At 42.9% G+C, this 17,057-nt stretch overlaps 2 protein-coding genes across 2 annotated transcripts; both read right to left on the minus strand.

The window, feature by feature from the left end:
• Position 1: 1 nt before the first annotated feature.
• LOC117734136 (histone-lysine N-methyltransferase SUV39H1-like) lies at positions 2-10,361 on the minus strand. Its single transcript, XM_034538254.1, has 6 exons — positions 10,299-10,361; positions 9,619-9,764; positions 7,110-7,769; positions 2,404-2,550; positions 1,974-2,103; positions 2-1,272 (listed from the first exon to the last, which is right to left on the minus strand). Exons 1-6 carry the CDS (start codon positions 10,315-10,317, stop codon positions 1,139-1,141), a joined length of 1,236 nt encoding a protein of 411 aa, XP_034394145.1. The 5' UTR covers positions 10,318-10,361; the 3' UTR covers positions 2-1,138.
• Positions 10,362-10,552: 191 nt separating this feature from the next.
• si:dkey-16n15.6 (organic solute transporter subunit alpha) lies at positions 10,553-15,544 on the minus strand. The gene is made up of 7 exons (XM_034538107.1): positions 15,336-15,544; positions 14,027-14,178; positions 13,591-13,664; positions 13,262-13,417; positions 12,931-13,042; positions 12,128-12,380; positions 10,553-11,256 (listed from the first exon to the last, which is right to left on the minus strand). The coding sequence occupies exons 1-7, from the start codon at positions 15,400-15,402 to the stop codon at positions 10,898-10,900; spliced, it is 1,173 nt and encodes a 390-aa protein (XP_034393998.1). The 5' UTR covers positions 15,403-15,544; the 3' UTR covers positions 10,553-10,897.
• Positions 15,545-17,057: the final 1,513 nt, after the last annotated feature.

Raw genomic sequence — 17,057 nt, forward strand, 5'->3', positions numbered from 1 at the left:
GTTATCTTCAATACATTTATTTACATTGTTTATGTTCACCTATAAAAAGGCATGCACAGAAGTACTAACACCGACAGCGTTTAAATATAAACACTGTAAAAGACTCACCTGACCACAACACAGATACTGTACAGAGGAACGCAAATAGAACACATATTCATATTTACCATATTCACTAACATATGTTCGGACCTTTCCCTGGTGACCTGCACACCAACTTACCGGTGGACTAGGAGCCTCTCATCAGTTGTCATGGGAACGATTGGGGATATACATTGTGTATTATGGTAATGCTTTTCAGACACAGTATTTTAGTAACTGTTGGTACGGATGTTTGGTCATTTCAGTTTGACAATTACTGATTCAATGTCCTCTGAGCTGGGTCCACTTCCACACACCAAGACAGGGTGAAATGGACCATTAAAACTATGCAGTTTGAAAACATCCACACGTGGATGTAATTTACATACTTTTGTCTATCATGTCTACTGGTTATGGCACTGCCCAAGATAATAACGGAGATCTGTGAGCACAGAAATAATCCAAAGAGGTGAAGAGAGACCAGACTAGTTGGAGAATGGAGGGATAATATGCTACCAACTCCTCGTTGTAAGCAGAGCCGGTCAGAGCTGAAGCAGGAAGTGGGTCTGTTTCTCTCTTCACCTTTATGTCCCTTGAATAATGAGTTGGACGAAGCTGGAGTTGTGTCTCACATTCTACACTCAGAGAGTCATGTTTTCACTGGTACAAATTATGGGAAAATAATAAAGTGGGATTATCATTTAACAGTGATGAAAGGCTTGGGCAAATAGTCGTGTCACGTTATTGTTCCTAATGCAGAGAAAAGGGACATGCTCACTGAAAGAGGTTTAAAATCACTCAAACGATCCACTGATGCAGCTCAACTCACTGGAAACAGGCTCCTGTTCAAGTAGATCATCTGGAGTGTGGTTCTCACCGAGGAAGGGTTTGTCACATTTAAAAAGGAAATGGTGAATTTCAGCTTTCGTAAAAAAACAAAATAAAAAAAGTCATAAACAAATCTATACAATCCAGCTTCCGTAAAACAAAAAGAAAATTTAAAAAGTAATATACAAATCTGTACAATTTTGTCCATCTTGACCCAGATGGTCTTTTGTCAGAACAGGTATTTCCGACACAAGTCCGATCCACACCGACACTCCACTCGGATCCTCTTCTTCGGAGAGCTGGGCAGACCCGCCACATTGAAACTGGAGTCCATTTTGGTGCTTTCTGTGTCCACCGGGTCAACTGGGAACAAACACACGGCTCAGTGGAAACACAATGCATCTCCTCGTATAGATGGCTCTCATCAGCTCTCGGCCAGCTAACATCCAGGCCGAGACTTCCTGTTACATGCTGCTCATTGTTTACAGTCCAATTCATTTTGAGATGAGACTGGAGTTAGAGGTAAGAGACGACCAGATTGTTTCCCCATCGACAGACAACGGCGGCTTCTTCTCGCGACGCAGACCGTTTACCTGCATTCAACCAAAAACTCCTAGATCGTGATTGGTCAGAAACAGAAACCAGAATCTAAATATTGTCCCTTTGCATGAATGCAGAATCAGATGGCTGGTAACAGCACAGAGTGTGATGGTGCCCTTTAATTCAGGAGTGGTGCACCAGGTATATTTGTCTGGATGACACGCATACATTACTCAAAAAAGTAGATTCATGTTGAGTTGCTCTTTAAACTCCACTAAAAAAACCCTGCTAACCTTGAAACTATTACCACTGTGTTTAATGAAAGAAGTGATACTTTCATGCACTGTGCCCAAAGGCGTCCTGCACACAGCTAGATGAGAAGGAAAGAGATCCAGATGCACACTTCTAGTAGGTCTCCAGGAATGATTGTGTGGATTAGGTTCTATACAATGTGTTTGAAAGGAAAATGCTGCATATTGCACCTTTAATGCCAATGTTAATGCTGCTCAATCGATGACACTTACTTTGCATCTTGTAGTCAAAAGTGAGCTCCTCTCCGGCCCGAATAGCCCGCGTTGAAAATAAAGCAATTCTTGGGAGCCTCTCATCAATGTTGTCGATGAACACATTAAATACTTGCAGGTTGGGGTTACACTGCAAAAACAACACAATGTGTGTCAGGAGCTTCTCTGACAAGGATGCTATGTTAATGAAAACAAAATGTCTTTCCAGAGTGTGTGTGCTGAGGAAAGAAGGAGCTATGCACACGCTGCAAGTTACATGGTCAACAAGTTTACTTTACATGGTGCTGCAGAGATGCAGAACTTCCCATGGGAAATACTCTCCAATATGATTGTATTGACGGTCTCATATGAGGACAGGCCTTGTTCTAAAGCTTAAACAGACCTGAACACCCTACACAGTATATTCTGTGCTCAGTTTGAAGACACTCACACTGTGGTTCACAAAGTGGGAGACGTTGCCTTGGTGAGCAGCGTCCACCGTGTACACGTCCTCCACATAGTCCAGGTCAAACAGGTATGTGGAGCCCTGGCGGTCGTACACATGACCCCTCCTCTCCGCTTCATCTGTTGTGATGATCTGATGGAATATGGAACAAAAGCCTTAGTTAAACAATGGCTGATCAAAAGTCTGAAATACTCACTCCAGATATTTATTGGAAGTGTTAATATCAGCTTGCACACTATATATATATCAGTTTTTCCAAACACAATTAATTAAGTATAGCACTAAAGTGGCATCAGCACTGCCCAAACATGGACACTGAATGACTAGAAAATGAAGGAGAGCAGCGCTGCAACACCAGCAGGCAGTGAGGCAAAAAGGATGTCAATAATTTTGGGGCTAACTCCCTTCACCTTAAGGCGGCCCTCAAAACGGAAGAGGTGTCCGTGTTTTCGTCCAAGAACGGGAACCTTTTCAAAGCTTGTTTTCAGGGATTTAGGTTCAGTGTTTAGTTCGAGTGTTGGAGTCCAGGCCCCGAAGGGTGACTTCAGGGGGACTACGTCAGTCTCTGGTCTTGAGGAGTTGAAGCATTTATTCATAGACAACTAAACTGTACACACACACTGAACTGCTACTTAAAGCATCGCAGCTAACTTTATACTTTGATAAATGAACTAACCATCTTTTTAGGCCCTTCAGCCACACTGCAGCCCTCTTCTGGCCTGTCAACGGCTCATAAAAACATGCTAAATAATACTCAAATACAAGTATGTTCATATGACAATGCCTCTTCTAAAATCCCTTTACTGTCCCTATGCAACCAAAATGTTTTTGATGACTCATCTTGACTGTAATAGTGTTAATCTCACAGGTGTGTGTGGAGGCCAACAGCCAGGTCTTCTTTTATTGTGTCCCCTATCTTCTCTCGTCACAGCCCAAACAACACGTTTTTTGTAGTCAAGTACTTGGACAAGGTTGATGATGCTAATTACAAACTGTATGGAATCATCAAGCTTTAAATTGATTCACAATTTTAGATTTGCTTATCGTTTCCGTAAATATGAAGATAATATGGTAAGCCAAGACAATTCTCACCAAAGGTTTTACGTGTTATCTCATGCCTTGGTATGACAGGACGTCTTCAGCCTCTCTTCACTCCAGCATGAACAAAATACTCAACTTCAAATACAGTTATTAAAACGACAGGCTCAACTCCATCAGGACTGTAATATCAATAACTGTAATAGCTGGCCTCTGTTCATTCAGTGTGCAAATGTCTCAGTGATGATAATGAAGCATGATGGGAAATGTTTTGACACAGGGCTAGAAAATAGCAATCCATCTCTGAAGAAAAAGACAGTGAGGTAAAGGAGGTTTGCTCCCTGGTAGAACCCTCAGACCCAAAAACTAAAGCAAACTTCACGAAAGCTTTAAAGTATATGGCGTTCCACCAATCTGGAAGAATCACGCTTAGTTTGGCGAGATAGTCTTAAAACATATAAAAAGGCTCTCCGTAATGCCAGAGCAGCCTATTACTCATCAGTAATAGAGGAAAATAAGAACAACTCCAGGTTTCTCTTTAGCACTGTAGCCAGGCTGACAGAGAGTCACAGCTCTGTGGAGCCGTGTATTCATATAGACCTCAGTAGTAATGACTTCATGAACTTCTTCAATGAAAAGATTTTAACTATTAGAGGCAAGATTGATGATCTCTTGCCCTCAACTACTGCCGATCTGTCATCAAGAGGAGTGGCCTTGGAAACGGCTGTATGCCCTGGTGTATATTTGGATAGCTTTTCTCCCATTAACCTAGACCAATTGTCTTCAACGGTTTCTACTTCTAAACCGTCTACCTGTCTCTTAGACCCCATCCCAACGAGGCTGCTTAAAGACGTGTTGCCTTTAATTGGCACCTCTCTGTTGGATATTGTTAATGTGTCTTTGTCTTGGCCATGTACCACATTCCTTCAAAGTAGCTGTAATTAAACCTCTCCTGAAGAAGCCCACTCTTAATCCAGAGGTGTTGGCTAACTACAGACCGATCTCTAACCTTCCCTTCCTCTCTAAAATCCTTGAGAAAGTAGTCGCAAATCAGTTGTGTGACTTTCTACATCAGAATAGTTTATTTGAGGAGTTTCAGTCAGGATTTAGAAAACACCACAGCACAGAGACAGCACTGGAGAAAATTACAAATGACCTCCTAATGCATCAGATAAAGGACTCATCTCTGTACTGGTATTATTAGACCTTAGTGCTGATAAAGGACTCATCTCTGTACTGGTATTATTAGACCTTAGTGCTGATAAAGGACTCATCTCTGTACTGGTCTTGTTAGACCTTAGTGCTGATAAAGGACTCATCTCTGTACTGGTCTTGTTAGACCTTAGTGCTGATAAAGGACTCATCTCTGTACTGGTCTTGTTAGACCTTAGTGCTGATAAAGGACTCATCTCTGTACTGGTCTTGTTAGACCTTAGTGCTGATAAAGGACTCATCTCTGTACTGGTCTTGTTAGACCTTAGTGCTGATAAAGGACTCATCTCTGTACTGGTCTTGTTAGACCTTAGTGCTGATAAAGGACTCATCTCTGTACTGGTCTTGTTAGACCTTAGTGCTGATAAAGGACTCATCTCCGTACTGGTATTATTAGACCTTAGTGCTGCGTTCGACACCATTGATCATGACATCCTATTACAGAGACTGGATCAGTCGATTGGCATTTCAGGTACCGCACTAAGTTGGTTTAAATCCTATTTATCAGATCGATCTCAATTTGTATTTGTAAACGATGAAGCCTCAATGACCACCAACGTTAATCACGGAGTTCCACAAGGTTCTGTGCTTAGACTAGGGTACTAAAAAGGTACCGCGGTACCAGTACGTTCAAAACGATACGGTTTTGCATATTTTTAGTATCAATACTTTATGAAAATAGCGCTCACTCCCTGCTCCGCTCCTTTATTGCTGCCCAGCACGTTGACTGCAAGGAGGCGGGGCTGTGCAGCACTCGCACACAAACATGGCGTCAACATGGCATCAAGTGCTGGAGCTTTTACCATATGGGGTCAGATCAGTCTCAATAATTGCAAATGCACACAGAGAGATTTACAAATTAGACTCTTTGCATTTGTAAGTCTCTCTGTGTCTCCTCGGCTTTTTGTAAAAAAAAAAAGATGCCAGAAGTGAAATCTGAAAATTCTTTGGCAACATTTCAGACAGTGTTTCAAAGCCACTCAGACCACGTCAAACATGGCAAAGCACCTTTCAGACAGACACCCCGAACTTTACAAAGAGTTCAAAGAACAACAGGTGATTATAAACATGATGCACACCCACATACAGCCTAACACTGTAGCCTTAGCCTAGTTTAACCTAAGCCTATATGATCATGAGGTCACAATGCACACACGTGTACTAAATGAAACCCAATTGATGCAACATGGATACATGCTGGTGGAGCCTGAGGGTGGATATTTATCAGGCTGCTCTAATAAGTCTCTTAAGTCCCTCCAGTTGATCCAGAATGCTGCAGCTCGTGTACTCACAAAAACTAAGAAAAGAGATCACATGACTCCTGTATTAGCTGATCTGCACTGGCTCCCTGTAAAATCAAGAATCACATTTAAAATTATTCTCCTTGCCTACAAAGCCTTGATTGGTGATGCACCATCATATCTTAAGGAGCTTGTAGTACCATATTGCCCCACTAGAGAGCTGCTCACTAAATGTGGGGCTACTTGTGGTTCCTAGAGTCCTAAAAAGTAGGATGGGAGCCAGAGCCTTCAGTTATCAAGCTCCTCTTTTATGGAACCAGCTTCCACTTTCAGTCCGGGAGGCAGACACAGTCACCTCATTCAAGAATAGACTTAAGACTTTCCTCTTTAATAGTGCTTATAGTTAGGGCTGAATCAGGTTTGCCCTGGTCCAGCCCCTAGATATGCTGCTATAGGCTTATAGGCTGCTGGGGGATGTTTTAGGATACACTGAGCACCTATCTCCTCTTCTCTCTCTCCTTATGGATGAATTTACATCACTCCATTGCACCTTATTAACTCTGCTTCCTCCCCGGAGTCGTTGTGACTTCACGTCTCATAGGGTCCATTGGACCTGGAGATGTCTGATGCTGGTGAACCGGCCTCCCGTGTTGGCCCTGCTGATGCCCCGCCCCCTCCTCTCTACCTCCTGTTTCATGGATTGGAGTTCCATTCATACATTGTCATATTCATGTGATGTGTTTATGTAACTTTGTAAATGCTGTTCATTCTGTACACATGACATCTATTGCTTCTGTCCATCCAGGGAGAGGGATCCTCCTCTGTTGCTCTCCTGAAGGTTTCTTCCCTTTTTTCCCTGTCAAAGGTTATTTTTGGGGAGTTTTTCCTGATTCGATGTGAGGTCAAAGGTCAGGGATGTCGTATGTGTACAGATTGTAAAGCCCTCTGAGGCAAATTTGTAATTTGTGATACTGGGCTATATAAAATAAACTGAATTGAATTAAGAGGATTGCTTTGGACATCTGTAGTGGTCGTCCTCTACTTCAACATGACATTGTGTCTGAATTAAACATTCCAGTGGACATACATGCAATGTGGTGGTCTTGTGACCGTTACTTTAAATGTCTTTTCCATGACGAATAAGCTGCATTGAGCCAAACAGTAAACATTACAGGACAGAATGAAACGTCATGTCTTTACCTCTCCCACGTACTCCATGATGAACGTGTTCTTCTTGATGCGCTGCAGTGTGCGGACGCCCCACCCCCGGCCGTTCTCCGTTTTAAAGATGCACAAGTCGAACTGGATGCCCTTCTGCACCACCCTGTTAGGACAGTCAGATCTGCAGCTGCAATTGGAGTTACACTCGTATATGGGCTGTCCCGCCCGGACCCGGACCTGTCCCTTGTCGTTGTAGGCCATGCGGTGCAGGGAGGCCCCAGGACAGCACCCGTTTACGGGCTCCTTCAAACAGTTCTTACACTCGCAGCCCACAGCCATCTCATCCAACACGATGCCCTGGCCTACTTTGTAGTTGTTGATGTAGGTGAAGTTTTTTGGGGGGCCCTCGAGGTCCACTTCATTCATGACAAAAATGCGACCTGGGTGGTTGCGCTTGTGGTTCAGATGGCCCTCCCACCGCTGCAGACGCTTACGGACTTTGGCTTTTTGGACGAGGAATGTGGCAACGTCCAAATCCAGTTTTTTAGGGGTGCCGCGTCTCTTGTGGCGCCTCAGCTCCTGATCTAGGTCCAAGTGGAACTGCTTCATCAGTTTGGGGCATTTAAGGTTCCTCTTGGGTTCCCAGGTGTTATCAGACTCTGGGAAGCCCTTCCACTTTACCAGGTAGAATTCCTCCTCCTGAAACACACCACTTCAATTAAGGGCAAGGAGTGCACAAAAAAAACTGAGTTAGAGGTCTGACGACTCGCAGCACGCCATGTTTAAGATTCAAATTCCTATCAGACAACATCTTTGGTTTGCTCCATCTAATGAATTCCATTGCGGCCCACTCAGGTGCATAGTTAATTCAGTTCTTTCCAACAAGTCTTTACCTGCTTACCAATTCAAAACGTGTATATGGTGTGGCCTTAAACCTCAACGAACTTATGTCTCTGTGGCTGCTGAACGTTTCCACCCAAAACATGTAGACCACTTACTTTTCTTTATGAAAAACCTCAAGATAAAGCATTTTCTAATCTGCACACAAGTGTTCAAAGAGGATTTGTGATCTCCTTCTACAAAGCTTGATGGTTCAACTAGACTGACCATGTAAGAAAAGAGACAAAGCTCCTCTTAGCAACAGTTGAATAAGTTGAGAAGAAAATGCAGCTGGAACCCAAAACTTCATGGATCAGAAGATCGGATTAGCCACAATCACCTGACCCGCTAAAAGAGCTAATCCACACTGCCCGACAAATATATACGTTAATCCACCACCTGAATCGGACCCACACTCGATGCATTATAGAAGCACAATTATCAGAGACAGACAAAAACATATTGATCTAGTTTGAATTGTGCCAATTTGAAAGACAATCTTTTCACATCAAAACTGTTGAAGTATGAGATTGTGAAAATGCACAATTAGAGAGAGACCACACACACTCAAAAGCTGCGTAAGGGACGTCTCTGGCTACAACGCTTGGGTGTTTCGCACCAGGATGCGGACACAAACAACGGGTCTTGCTCGATCTTTCACTTCCAGGCTGATAAAAAGAGTCGCTGGATGAAACACATCAGGAGAGATAATGTTACATTAGTGCATGGATATAGTTAAGTTAACTAGCTAGCTAGCAAGCCAAGGTAACAACTATGTTGGTGTTGGTGATGTGCATTGTACGAGAGATGTAGATGTCACACTTAAAATTCTTCTCCTCACCCACAAAGCCTTGATTGTTGATGCACCATCATATCTTAAGGAGCTTGTAGTACCATATTGCCCCACTAGAGAGCGGCGCTCACTAAATGCGGGGCTACTTGTGGTTCCTAGAGTCCTAAAAAGTAGGATGGGAGCCAGAGCCTTCAGTTATCAAGCTCCTCTTTTATGGAACCAGCTTCCACTTTCAGTCCTGGAGGCAGACACAGTCACCTCATTCAAGAGTAGACTTAAGACTTTCCTGTTTGATAGTGCTTATAGTTAGGGCTGAATCAGGTTGTTGTTGAAGAAGAAGAAAGTATTAAGATTGGGGGGTCATGGTGGACTTAGATGACTATATTGTCTTGTGCTCCAAGTTTCATATCAGACCACTCAAACCTCTTTCTTCCCTGGTTAAATGCTTTATAATGCAATGGATGATTGTATGTTCACTTTCATACAAGTAGTGTTGATATTATTTGTTTTGTTAGTAGTATTACTGTTAGTATTATTGTATAAAGCCACCAACTATTCCACAAGCAAAGGGCAACTCAAATCTAAATGAGGTACATCTGTGATGTGTTACACTATCTGGAGGAGTCCCTCTGCCAGCTGCTGAAACACCAGTGATGATGTTATTCCTGATATATTCATCACCCAGAATCACATTGTTATCAACCGAATTGATGGAATAATTCTAATCAGTTGTAGGAATGGGATCCTGTATCAAATATGATGTGGCATAGATGAGCAGAGAGCTGTTGTTGCAAACAATTTCCCCTTGGGGATTAATAAAGTAAGTATATATATCTATCCATCTGTTGGTAAACAGTGTTGTCATGGATAGTTTACCTTCGTCCTCTTGTAGTTGCAGAGGAACTCCACATCAAACTCGTTGACATTGGCCCTCTTCACCCCGAGCTGCCGGCAGTAGAGCCTCTCTCTGCGGCACAGGGCCTCCAGCTCGTCCCAGGACATCTTCCAGGGCACGCTGCAGGCTGACAGAGAAACTCCCTTTAACACCACACTTTGAAATGCCACTGCGCATTGCTGGAGCTACAAAGCAATATCACATGCATGTTTACACCGTCTGGATGCATTATTAATTCGGCATACATATAGAACACAGTGGAGAGCATTTGATCTCAATGCAATCTCATTTTCAATGTGATCATGTAGCCAAACAACACGGTGGTAACGTGAGGATACCGATGAACATCCAACACCGTTTAGCCCGCACACGTAAACTAACCAGCATGCGCCAAACTAACTGATTATTAATAGGTAACGTTATTATTTCCAAGCCTATTCAAAGTTGATGTAAATTCCCCACAAAGAGGCGGCATTAAACACAATCTACTGCGTCCCATTACCGTGTCTTCTTGGAGACACCTCGTGTACAACCACACGCTCGGGTTCATGTTACGTGGAGTCGCGTGCATATCTGGGGTCTTTAAAAAAGTGTGCGCTCATACAAACGTAAACAGACGCATAATGAAATATAAAATCCATATGTAGACCTCACGAATTACCTTTCAAATGTTCCGCCATGTTTTCCCCCACAGCCGCCAAAATAAGGAGAAATTACATTGGTGGGGAGGATCCTGACAGAGAGGAGCCGGTAGCGGCTTCTGATTGGAGGAGCACCAAATGTCAGCCCTCTGATTGGTTCAGAGGTATCCAGGAGGGTCGGCCGAAAGACATTTCTTACGGAGCTCACGCTAGTTGAATTCACCAAGTTACGACTTTCAGCCTGCGGTTGTTTGTTGATACGCCGAAACACGAGGCAGGCTTGGGCTTTTATTTCTTTTATTTCCCATAAATTATGACAAATAGTGTGTGATGTATACACAACTGCAAAGCAAAACATATTAAGAATACATAACAAAACACATATCCAGGGATTAAAAAAGAGCAACATTTCTCAAGACTTTCACATTGAATGAGAGCAATATTTCCTCATTCAGCTTGTTTATATTTTACATTTTCCTGTATAAGTGTGTCCACTTTTAGTCCTATTTATCATAGTCCAGGTCCTCGGGGCTCCACGCAGACCCTCCTCAGTATCAGCATCTTCAGTGGTTGAGTGTAAACGTGTTCAATCTTTTATTTAAAAACCCTCCAGAGTTGGTCAAACCACAGTGACATCCTTTGAGCCCTGATAGTTAATATCAACACTGACAGTCGTGTGGGTCAGATCTAAACCAAGTTCCACTGGTTCTGACCTGCCTGGCTGCTGACCTCTTACCTGAGGGAAGGAGAAATCATCCAGAGGCGCATGCTCTATCCTGCACAGGCTGTCCTCGCTGTCACTGCTGTAACTGTGATGTGTCATCTGATCGCTGTCCGTTTGAACGGCCTTTTCCATCCGCCCGACTCTGACGGGCCCCTCCACGTCCTTCGCCACGATCGGCTCCACCTTACGGAAAGTGTGGCGGGCGTACAGGCCGATGCAGAACATCTCCACAATCACACAGTAGTGATAGATCACTGAGGTTGGACAGAGAAGACAACAATGTGTCTTCAGTGGTGAAGTTATCACAGAGGAAACCGCCTTCTTTTCAACTTGTCTGTCAAAATACCCATTTCAGGTTTCATTAAAGCTTTTATATTTGTAATCACATGATGTCGCGCAACATAATTATGTCTATAAACTTTGGTGACATTTCTTACGGGTGAGTAAATAAACCATCTTTTAGAACTTTTACTTGAGTAGTTAAACTCTTCACCTTCCCTTGTTGTTCACCTCTGTAAAGCTGCAGCTCCTACTTCAGTTAGTGATGTAGCTTTCCCAGAGTAACGGAAAGATGGAAGATGTACGAAACTCAAATTACATTTTGATTGCATGCGTCGTCATGCATGACATGAAGTTTGTCATTTGCGTGGACACGTGGTTTTGCGCAACCCCAAATGTATGAATGCAGCAACTGTATTTGTTGATAAACGTTTAAACACGCCCATGCATGCATTCATCTAAATTAATATGTATTTGTGTATGATCTGTTATATATATTTATATATTTTTGATATGATATGATAAATGGTTAACGGACTGCCGTAAGCACTTTAAGATCCATGTCATTATTAAGTTACATTCACACACTGCTAGGTGTCGCCTCATCAGGGCTAAACTATTTCCGTTTAACACAGGAGAACATCCATCTCCTGTGTTTGTTTGATCCACACACATTGTACACTACCTCACTTGCTCTGAGCGTATCATATTCATGTGTATGCGTTTAAGTTGCAGTCAGTACAGATTCCATATTGTAAAATAGTGCAATGTTATTGCACACTAAATGACCTACAGATCTTGTGTCATTCATACCGGGCTGAGCCAACATGATGTGTTGTGACTTACACTGGGACCTGGCCAGGACGGAGAAGGGTGGCGCGCAGGGGATGACCTCCAGAGCACCCATGGTCTCTAAGATGCCGCTCTGCAGGCCGCACAGCACCAGCACCACGATGACGCAGATGAACTTGGCTCTCAGCCCGTAGCCATGCAAAGCACCCTTAGTGGCTTTGTAAAAGAGAAGGTGGCCGTAGAAGGACACGAAGGTCGACACACATATGATGGCGTTCACATACAGGTTGGGGTTGACTGAATCCACCTGGGGAACAAGAAGGTGGTTGTCATCCATTTTATCCTTTGACTTATCCAGTGCTGCTCAAGAGTATACAGTCAGCCCACTCAAAGCAGATGATTTACATTTGTGTTTGTTTGAATGGAATTAACTTGAATGATGATCTGAAAAGCACTTCATTTGAAGCATACTGAGGCTATGAGCCTTGTTTATGGGAAAGTCTCAACAGCTTTAAAGCGTTCTAATCCCGCAGATATTCAAAAACCATCATGAGCTGTGGTTCATACAGTACTACACATGGCTTTAAATGAGGTAGTGTCACTATTTCAATGCAAACATGTGCTAACTCATCCTGTTGACAATGTTTTGAAACACTCAAATGTAGAGTCAGTTAGGGGAGAAATAAATGTCCTAACAAGCAGCACTAACAAAACTTCCATCCCAAAGTAACATGATGATACATGAACTGCATTAACCAGAGCGTAGAAGAAAAAAGATCCTCCATTACACCACCACTACAGCTTGACTACATCATTGGAGAAGAAGTACAGATGGAGGTCTGAATGAAACGACTCACGTCACCATAGTCATACTGTTCATCTGTCCACAGGACCAGAGTGACGAAGAACAAGATGCTGCGGACAACAGAGAGCTGCAGCACAGCCGCCATCATCCAGCTACGGCTGCTGCTACACACAAGAGAAGAGCTTTATGTCTGCAGTGTATGCACTTCATTGTGATATTGTCAATATTCACACATACATAAACAAAGAGCTGCCACCATCTGAAATCTGTCTTAAGATGCTGTACCTGTGATCACTAAATGTTGGCTCCAAATAAAAAGTATTTGACTCAATTGAAATCTAATTTTGTTTTTAAACCAGATTGGATGCAGGTCTGATGTGTACCCGCTGATGGCCACCATTGGGAGGCAGCAGCAGCAGCAACAGGGGAACGGATCTGGAGATACGTGCTGTCCAGACAAAGCAGCCAGCATTTGAGCTTTCCCTCCAAAGAAGTCTGTGATCAGTCCCATGAACTTCAGCAAGGTGATGGAGTGATACCTACATTCAGAAAGGAGCAGCAACGTACAGATGTGTGATACAGATGTGTGATAGCATCCTCACACGTATGTGGGGGTCCTTGGTTTGGTTTTGTGTGAGCTCCCCAAAACAAATCCCTATCAACAGCGTTAATAAAATCTTGCAATTGAATCTTTGAAGGCTTGTAAACTCACAGTGAGGCAATGAAATTACACAGCGAAGAAGAGCGTGGCACATACAGCGCTATGAGGGAGGTCGAGGCCAATACCTAAGATATAAAGAACATTCACAGGTTGATATGAGAAGTCCAGCTGATTATGTGAGCTTTACTCCAGCAGAGTACAACACAAAAAAAGTGTCAAGATTAGTGATGCTGCCAAGGCTAACTTAAAATAGTAACAGCATCAGACAAGCTTGCCCTATTTTTAGGTGGCTGGAGGCAACATTTATTGTGTTATGGTTTCAGAAAGATGAAGGTAGTGGGAGAATAATTAGATCCAAAATATACCTATAGTGTATATTACTGCTAATTTGGTAAATAATCTCCCCAGGGGAGGATGCTAGGTTTGGGCTGAGCTCCGCTCCCCAAAAGAGGACAGGCTATGTGTGGGAATGAGGAGGTTGTGTTACCGGGTACATTCCTAGTATCCACAGGTAGAGCCGTTTTCGTCTGGAAGTGGCATTGTGGCGCAGGAAGAAGCCCACCTCCTCCAGAAACACGGCCAGTAAAATAACAGCCAGGCCGGCTGGGATGAGGAAGAGCCACAGCTCATCTTTAATGGCTGAGAAAAGATATCGTCACAAAGCGTGCTGATCAAAGACACACTAAACTCTTCACACAGCAACACACCAACATCACAAAAGTTCAGAAAATATCGATTGCCTCCACATGGTTTCATCGCCACGACGGCTGAGACAGCAGCGTGCAGCTAACAGTGCTAACAGCATTAACAGTGCTAACATCATTAACAGTGCTAACATCATTAACAGTGCTAACAGCATTAACAGTGCTAACATCATTAACAGTGCTAACATCATTAACAGTGCTAACATCATTAACAGTGCTAACAGCATTAACAGTGCTAACATCATTAACAGTGCTAACATCATTAACAGTGCTAACATCATTAACAGTGCTAACATCATTAACAGTGCTAACATCATTAACAGTGCTAACAGCATTAACTGTGCTAACAGCATTAACAGTGCTAACAGCATTAACTGTGCTAACAGCATTAACAGTGCTAACATCATTAACAGTGCTAACAGCATTAACTGTGCTAACAGCATTAACAGTGCTAACATCATTAACAGTGCTAACAGCATTAACTGTGCTAACAGCATTAACAGTGCTAACAGCATTAACTGTGCTAACAGCATTAACAGTGCTAACAGCATTAACTGTGCTAACAGCATTAACTGTGCTAACAGCATTAACAGTGCTAACAGCATTAACTGTGCTAACAGCATTAACTGTGCTAACAGCATTAACAGTGCTAACAGCATTAACTGTGCTAACAGCATTAACAGTGCAAAGTTCACAACAAGGAAGATGGCACTTGGTAGTGCAGCAGAATATACCAGGTATGTAATCACAACTCAGTGCCGGTTAAGTTCAACATATGATGTTAATGCACAAATAAGTAAAATAAAAAATATTTTCAAACACTAGCATGTTTTTTATCCAAGAGGAACATCTTCAATCATAGCATGATGGCTTTCAAAATACTAACAGACTCACAAAAACTGCTTTACTTTCCATGTTTGAGTTTTACCTTCATACAACAGACAATATGACATCCATTGTTCTTCATAATGAGTAATTTAAGATACATTCTGTGTAAACATGAATTGTGTTCATGATACGGTCCACAAGAGATGGGCGCGGTGCTAATCGTGTCTACGGACGTTAGCGATTGTAAACGAGTGCTTTACTTACCACTGAAAATCTGTGATGACAGAGGGATCTCAGGCCCAATCCAGCTACAGTTGGCCCTTCTTCCCATTCTCTATATAGTCTGTCCACCTGTCACACCACACACACAGGCTAATGGATCACAATCAGCTACTGAAACATGGAGCTCGCCTGGGTCAGGGATGAGAGGCCGCGCTGTCCTGTTTCCGTGTTGACCTCAACTATTCCTGTCTAACTGTTAATGATTGACTAGATACAGGTAAGTGTGACAGGTGGGGGATCCAAGTCCAATATTGTAGGAAGGCTTGATGTTCATCTAAGACATTCAAATTGATTAACACTGTGTGTGTATATATACACACATATATATATATATATATATATATATATATATATATATATATATATATATATATATATTAAATGAATGATACTGTTGCTCTGAAATGGCTGGATGTGCAAATAGACAACTGTTTGTTAAGATATGCAAGTTTTAACCTGATGATCTTCTCGTTGTGTTTACTTTATTAGATCCTTCCACATGATGAGATGCATCAATTGCAATCGTCTTGGCTGATTCTGATTTTTTTAAAGTGTGACCTGCCAATTCAGATTTTCTTTCTCATAAAGTTCTATACCCCCACACCTCCTATAGCCCCACTAGAGAGCGGCGCTCACTAAATGCGGGGCTACTTGTGGTTCCTAGAGTCCTAAAAAGTAGGATGGGAGCCAGAGCCTTCAGTTATCAAGCTCCTCTTTTATGGAACCAGCTTCCACTTTCAGTCCTGGAGGCAGACACAGTCACCTCATTCAAGAATAGACTTAAGACTTTCCTGTTTGATAGTGCTTATAGTTAGGGCTGAATCAGGTTTGCCCTGGTCCAGCCCCTTGATATGCTGCTATAGGCTTATAGGCTGCTGGGGGATGTTTTAGGATACACTGAGCACCTATCTCCTCTTCTCTCTCTCCTTATGGATGAATTTACATCTCTCCATTGCACCTTATTAACTGTGCTTCCTCCACGTCCTCCAGTCTTTGTGGCTTCACATCTCATAGGGTCTGTAGAGGCTCAAACCTTAACCAACTTTAAGGTTTAGAGCCACTAGGTGGTGTGAATATGTCTAGATGCGCGCTCCACCACAAACAATTCCAATGTCCAGGGCGATGTATATCTTTTATCTTTTATTCTGTGATAAAACATTACCAAGTTGACATGAGCACGGTCAAAAATGCTTCCCATCCACACACACACCTGTTCCCACCACCTGGCACCTCCCCATATGCCCTCCTGAAGTGAATGTGCCACCCTGTGTTCAAACAAAGGAACTACATGTCCTCATTCACCCAGTGTTTCCCTCAAATAATAAACCCCATTGTGGCTGTGCCTGATGCCTCTTGCCTGGTGAGCCGGCCTCCCATGTTGGCCCTGCTGATGCGTCCTGCTCCGCTCCCCCCCCCCCAATCTCTCTACCTCCTTCTGTTTCATGGATTGGAGTTCCATTCATACATTGTCATATTCATGTAATGTGTTTATGTAACTTTGTAAATGCTGTTCATTCTGTACACATGACATCTATTGCTTCTGTCCATCCGGGGAGAGGGATCCTCCTCTGTTGCTCTCCTGAAGGGTTCTTCCCTTTTTTCCCTGTCAAAGGTTATTTTTGGGGAGTTTTTCCTGATCCGATGTGAGGTCAAAGGTCAGGGATGTCGTATGTGTACAGATTGTAAAGCCCTCTGAGGCAAATT

The sequence above is a fragment of the Cyclopterus lumpus genome, chromosome 7 (assembly GCF_009769545.1).
Source record: "Cyclopterus lumpus isolate fCycLum1 chromosome 7, fCycLum1.pri, whole genome shotgun sequence".
Taxonomy (NCBI): Eukaryota; Metazoa; Chordata; class Actinopteri; order Perciformes; family Cyclopteridae; genus Cyclopterus; species Cyclopterus lumpus.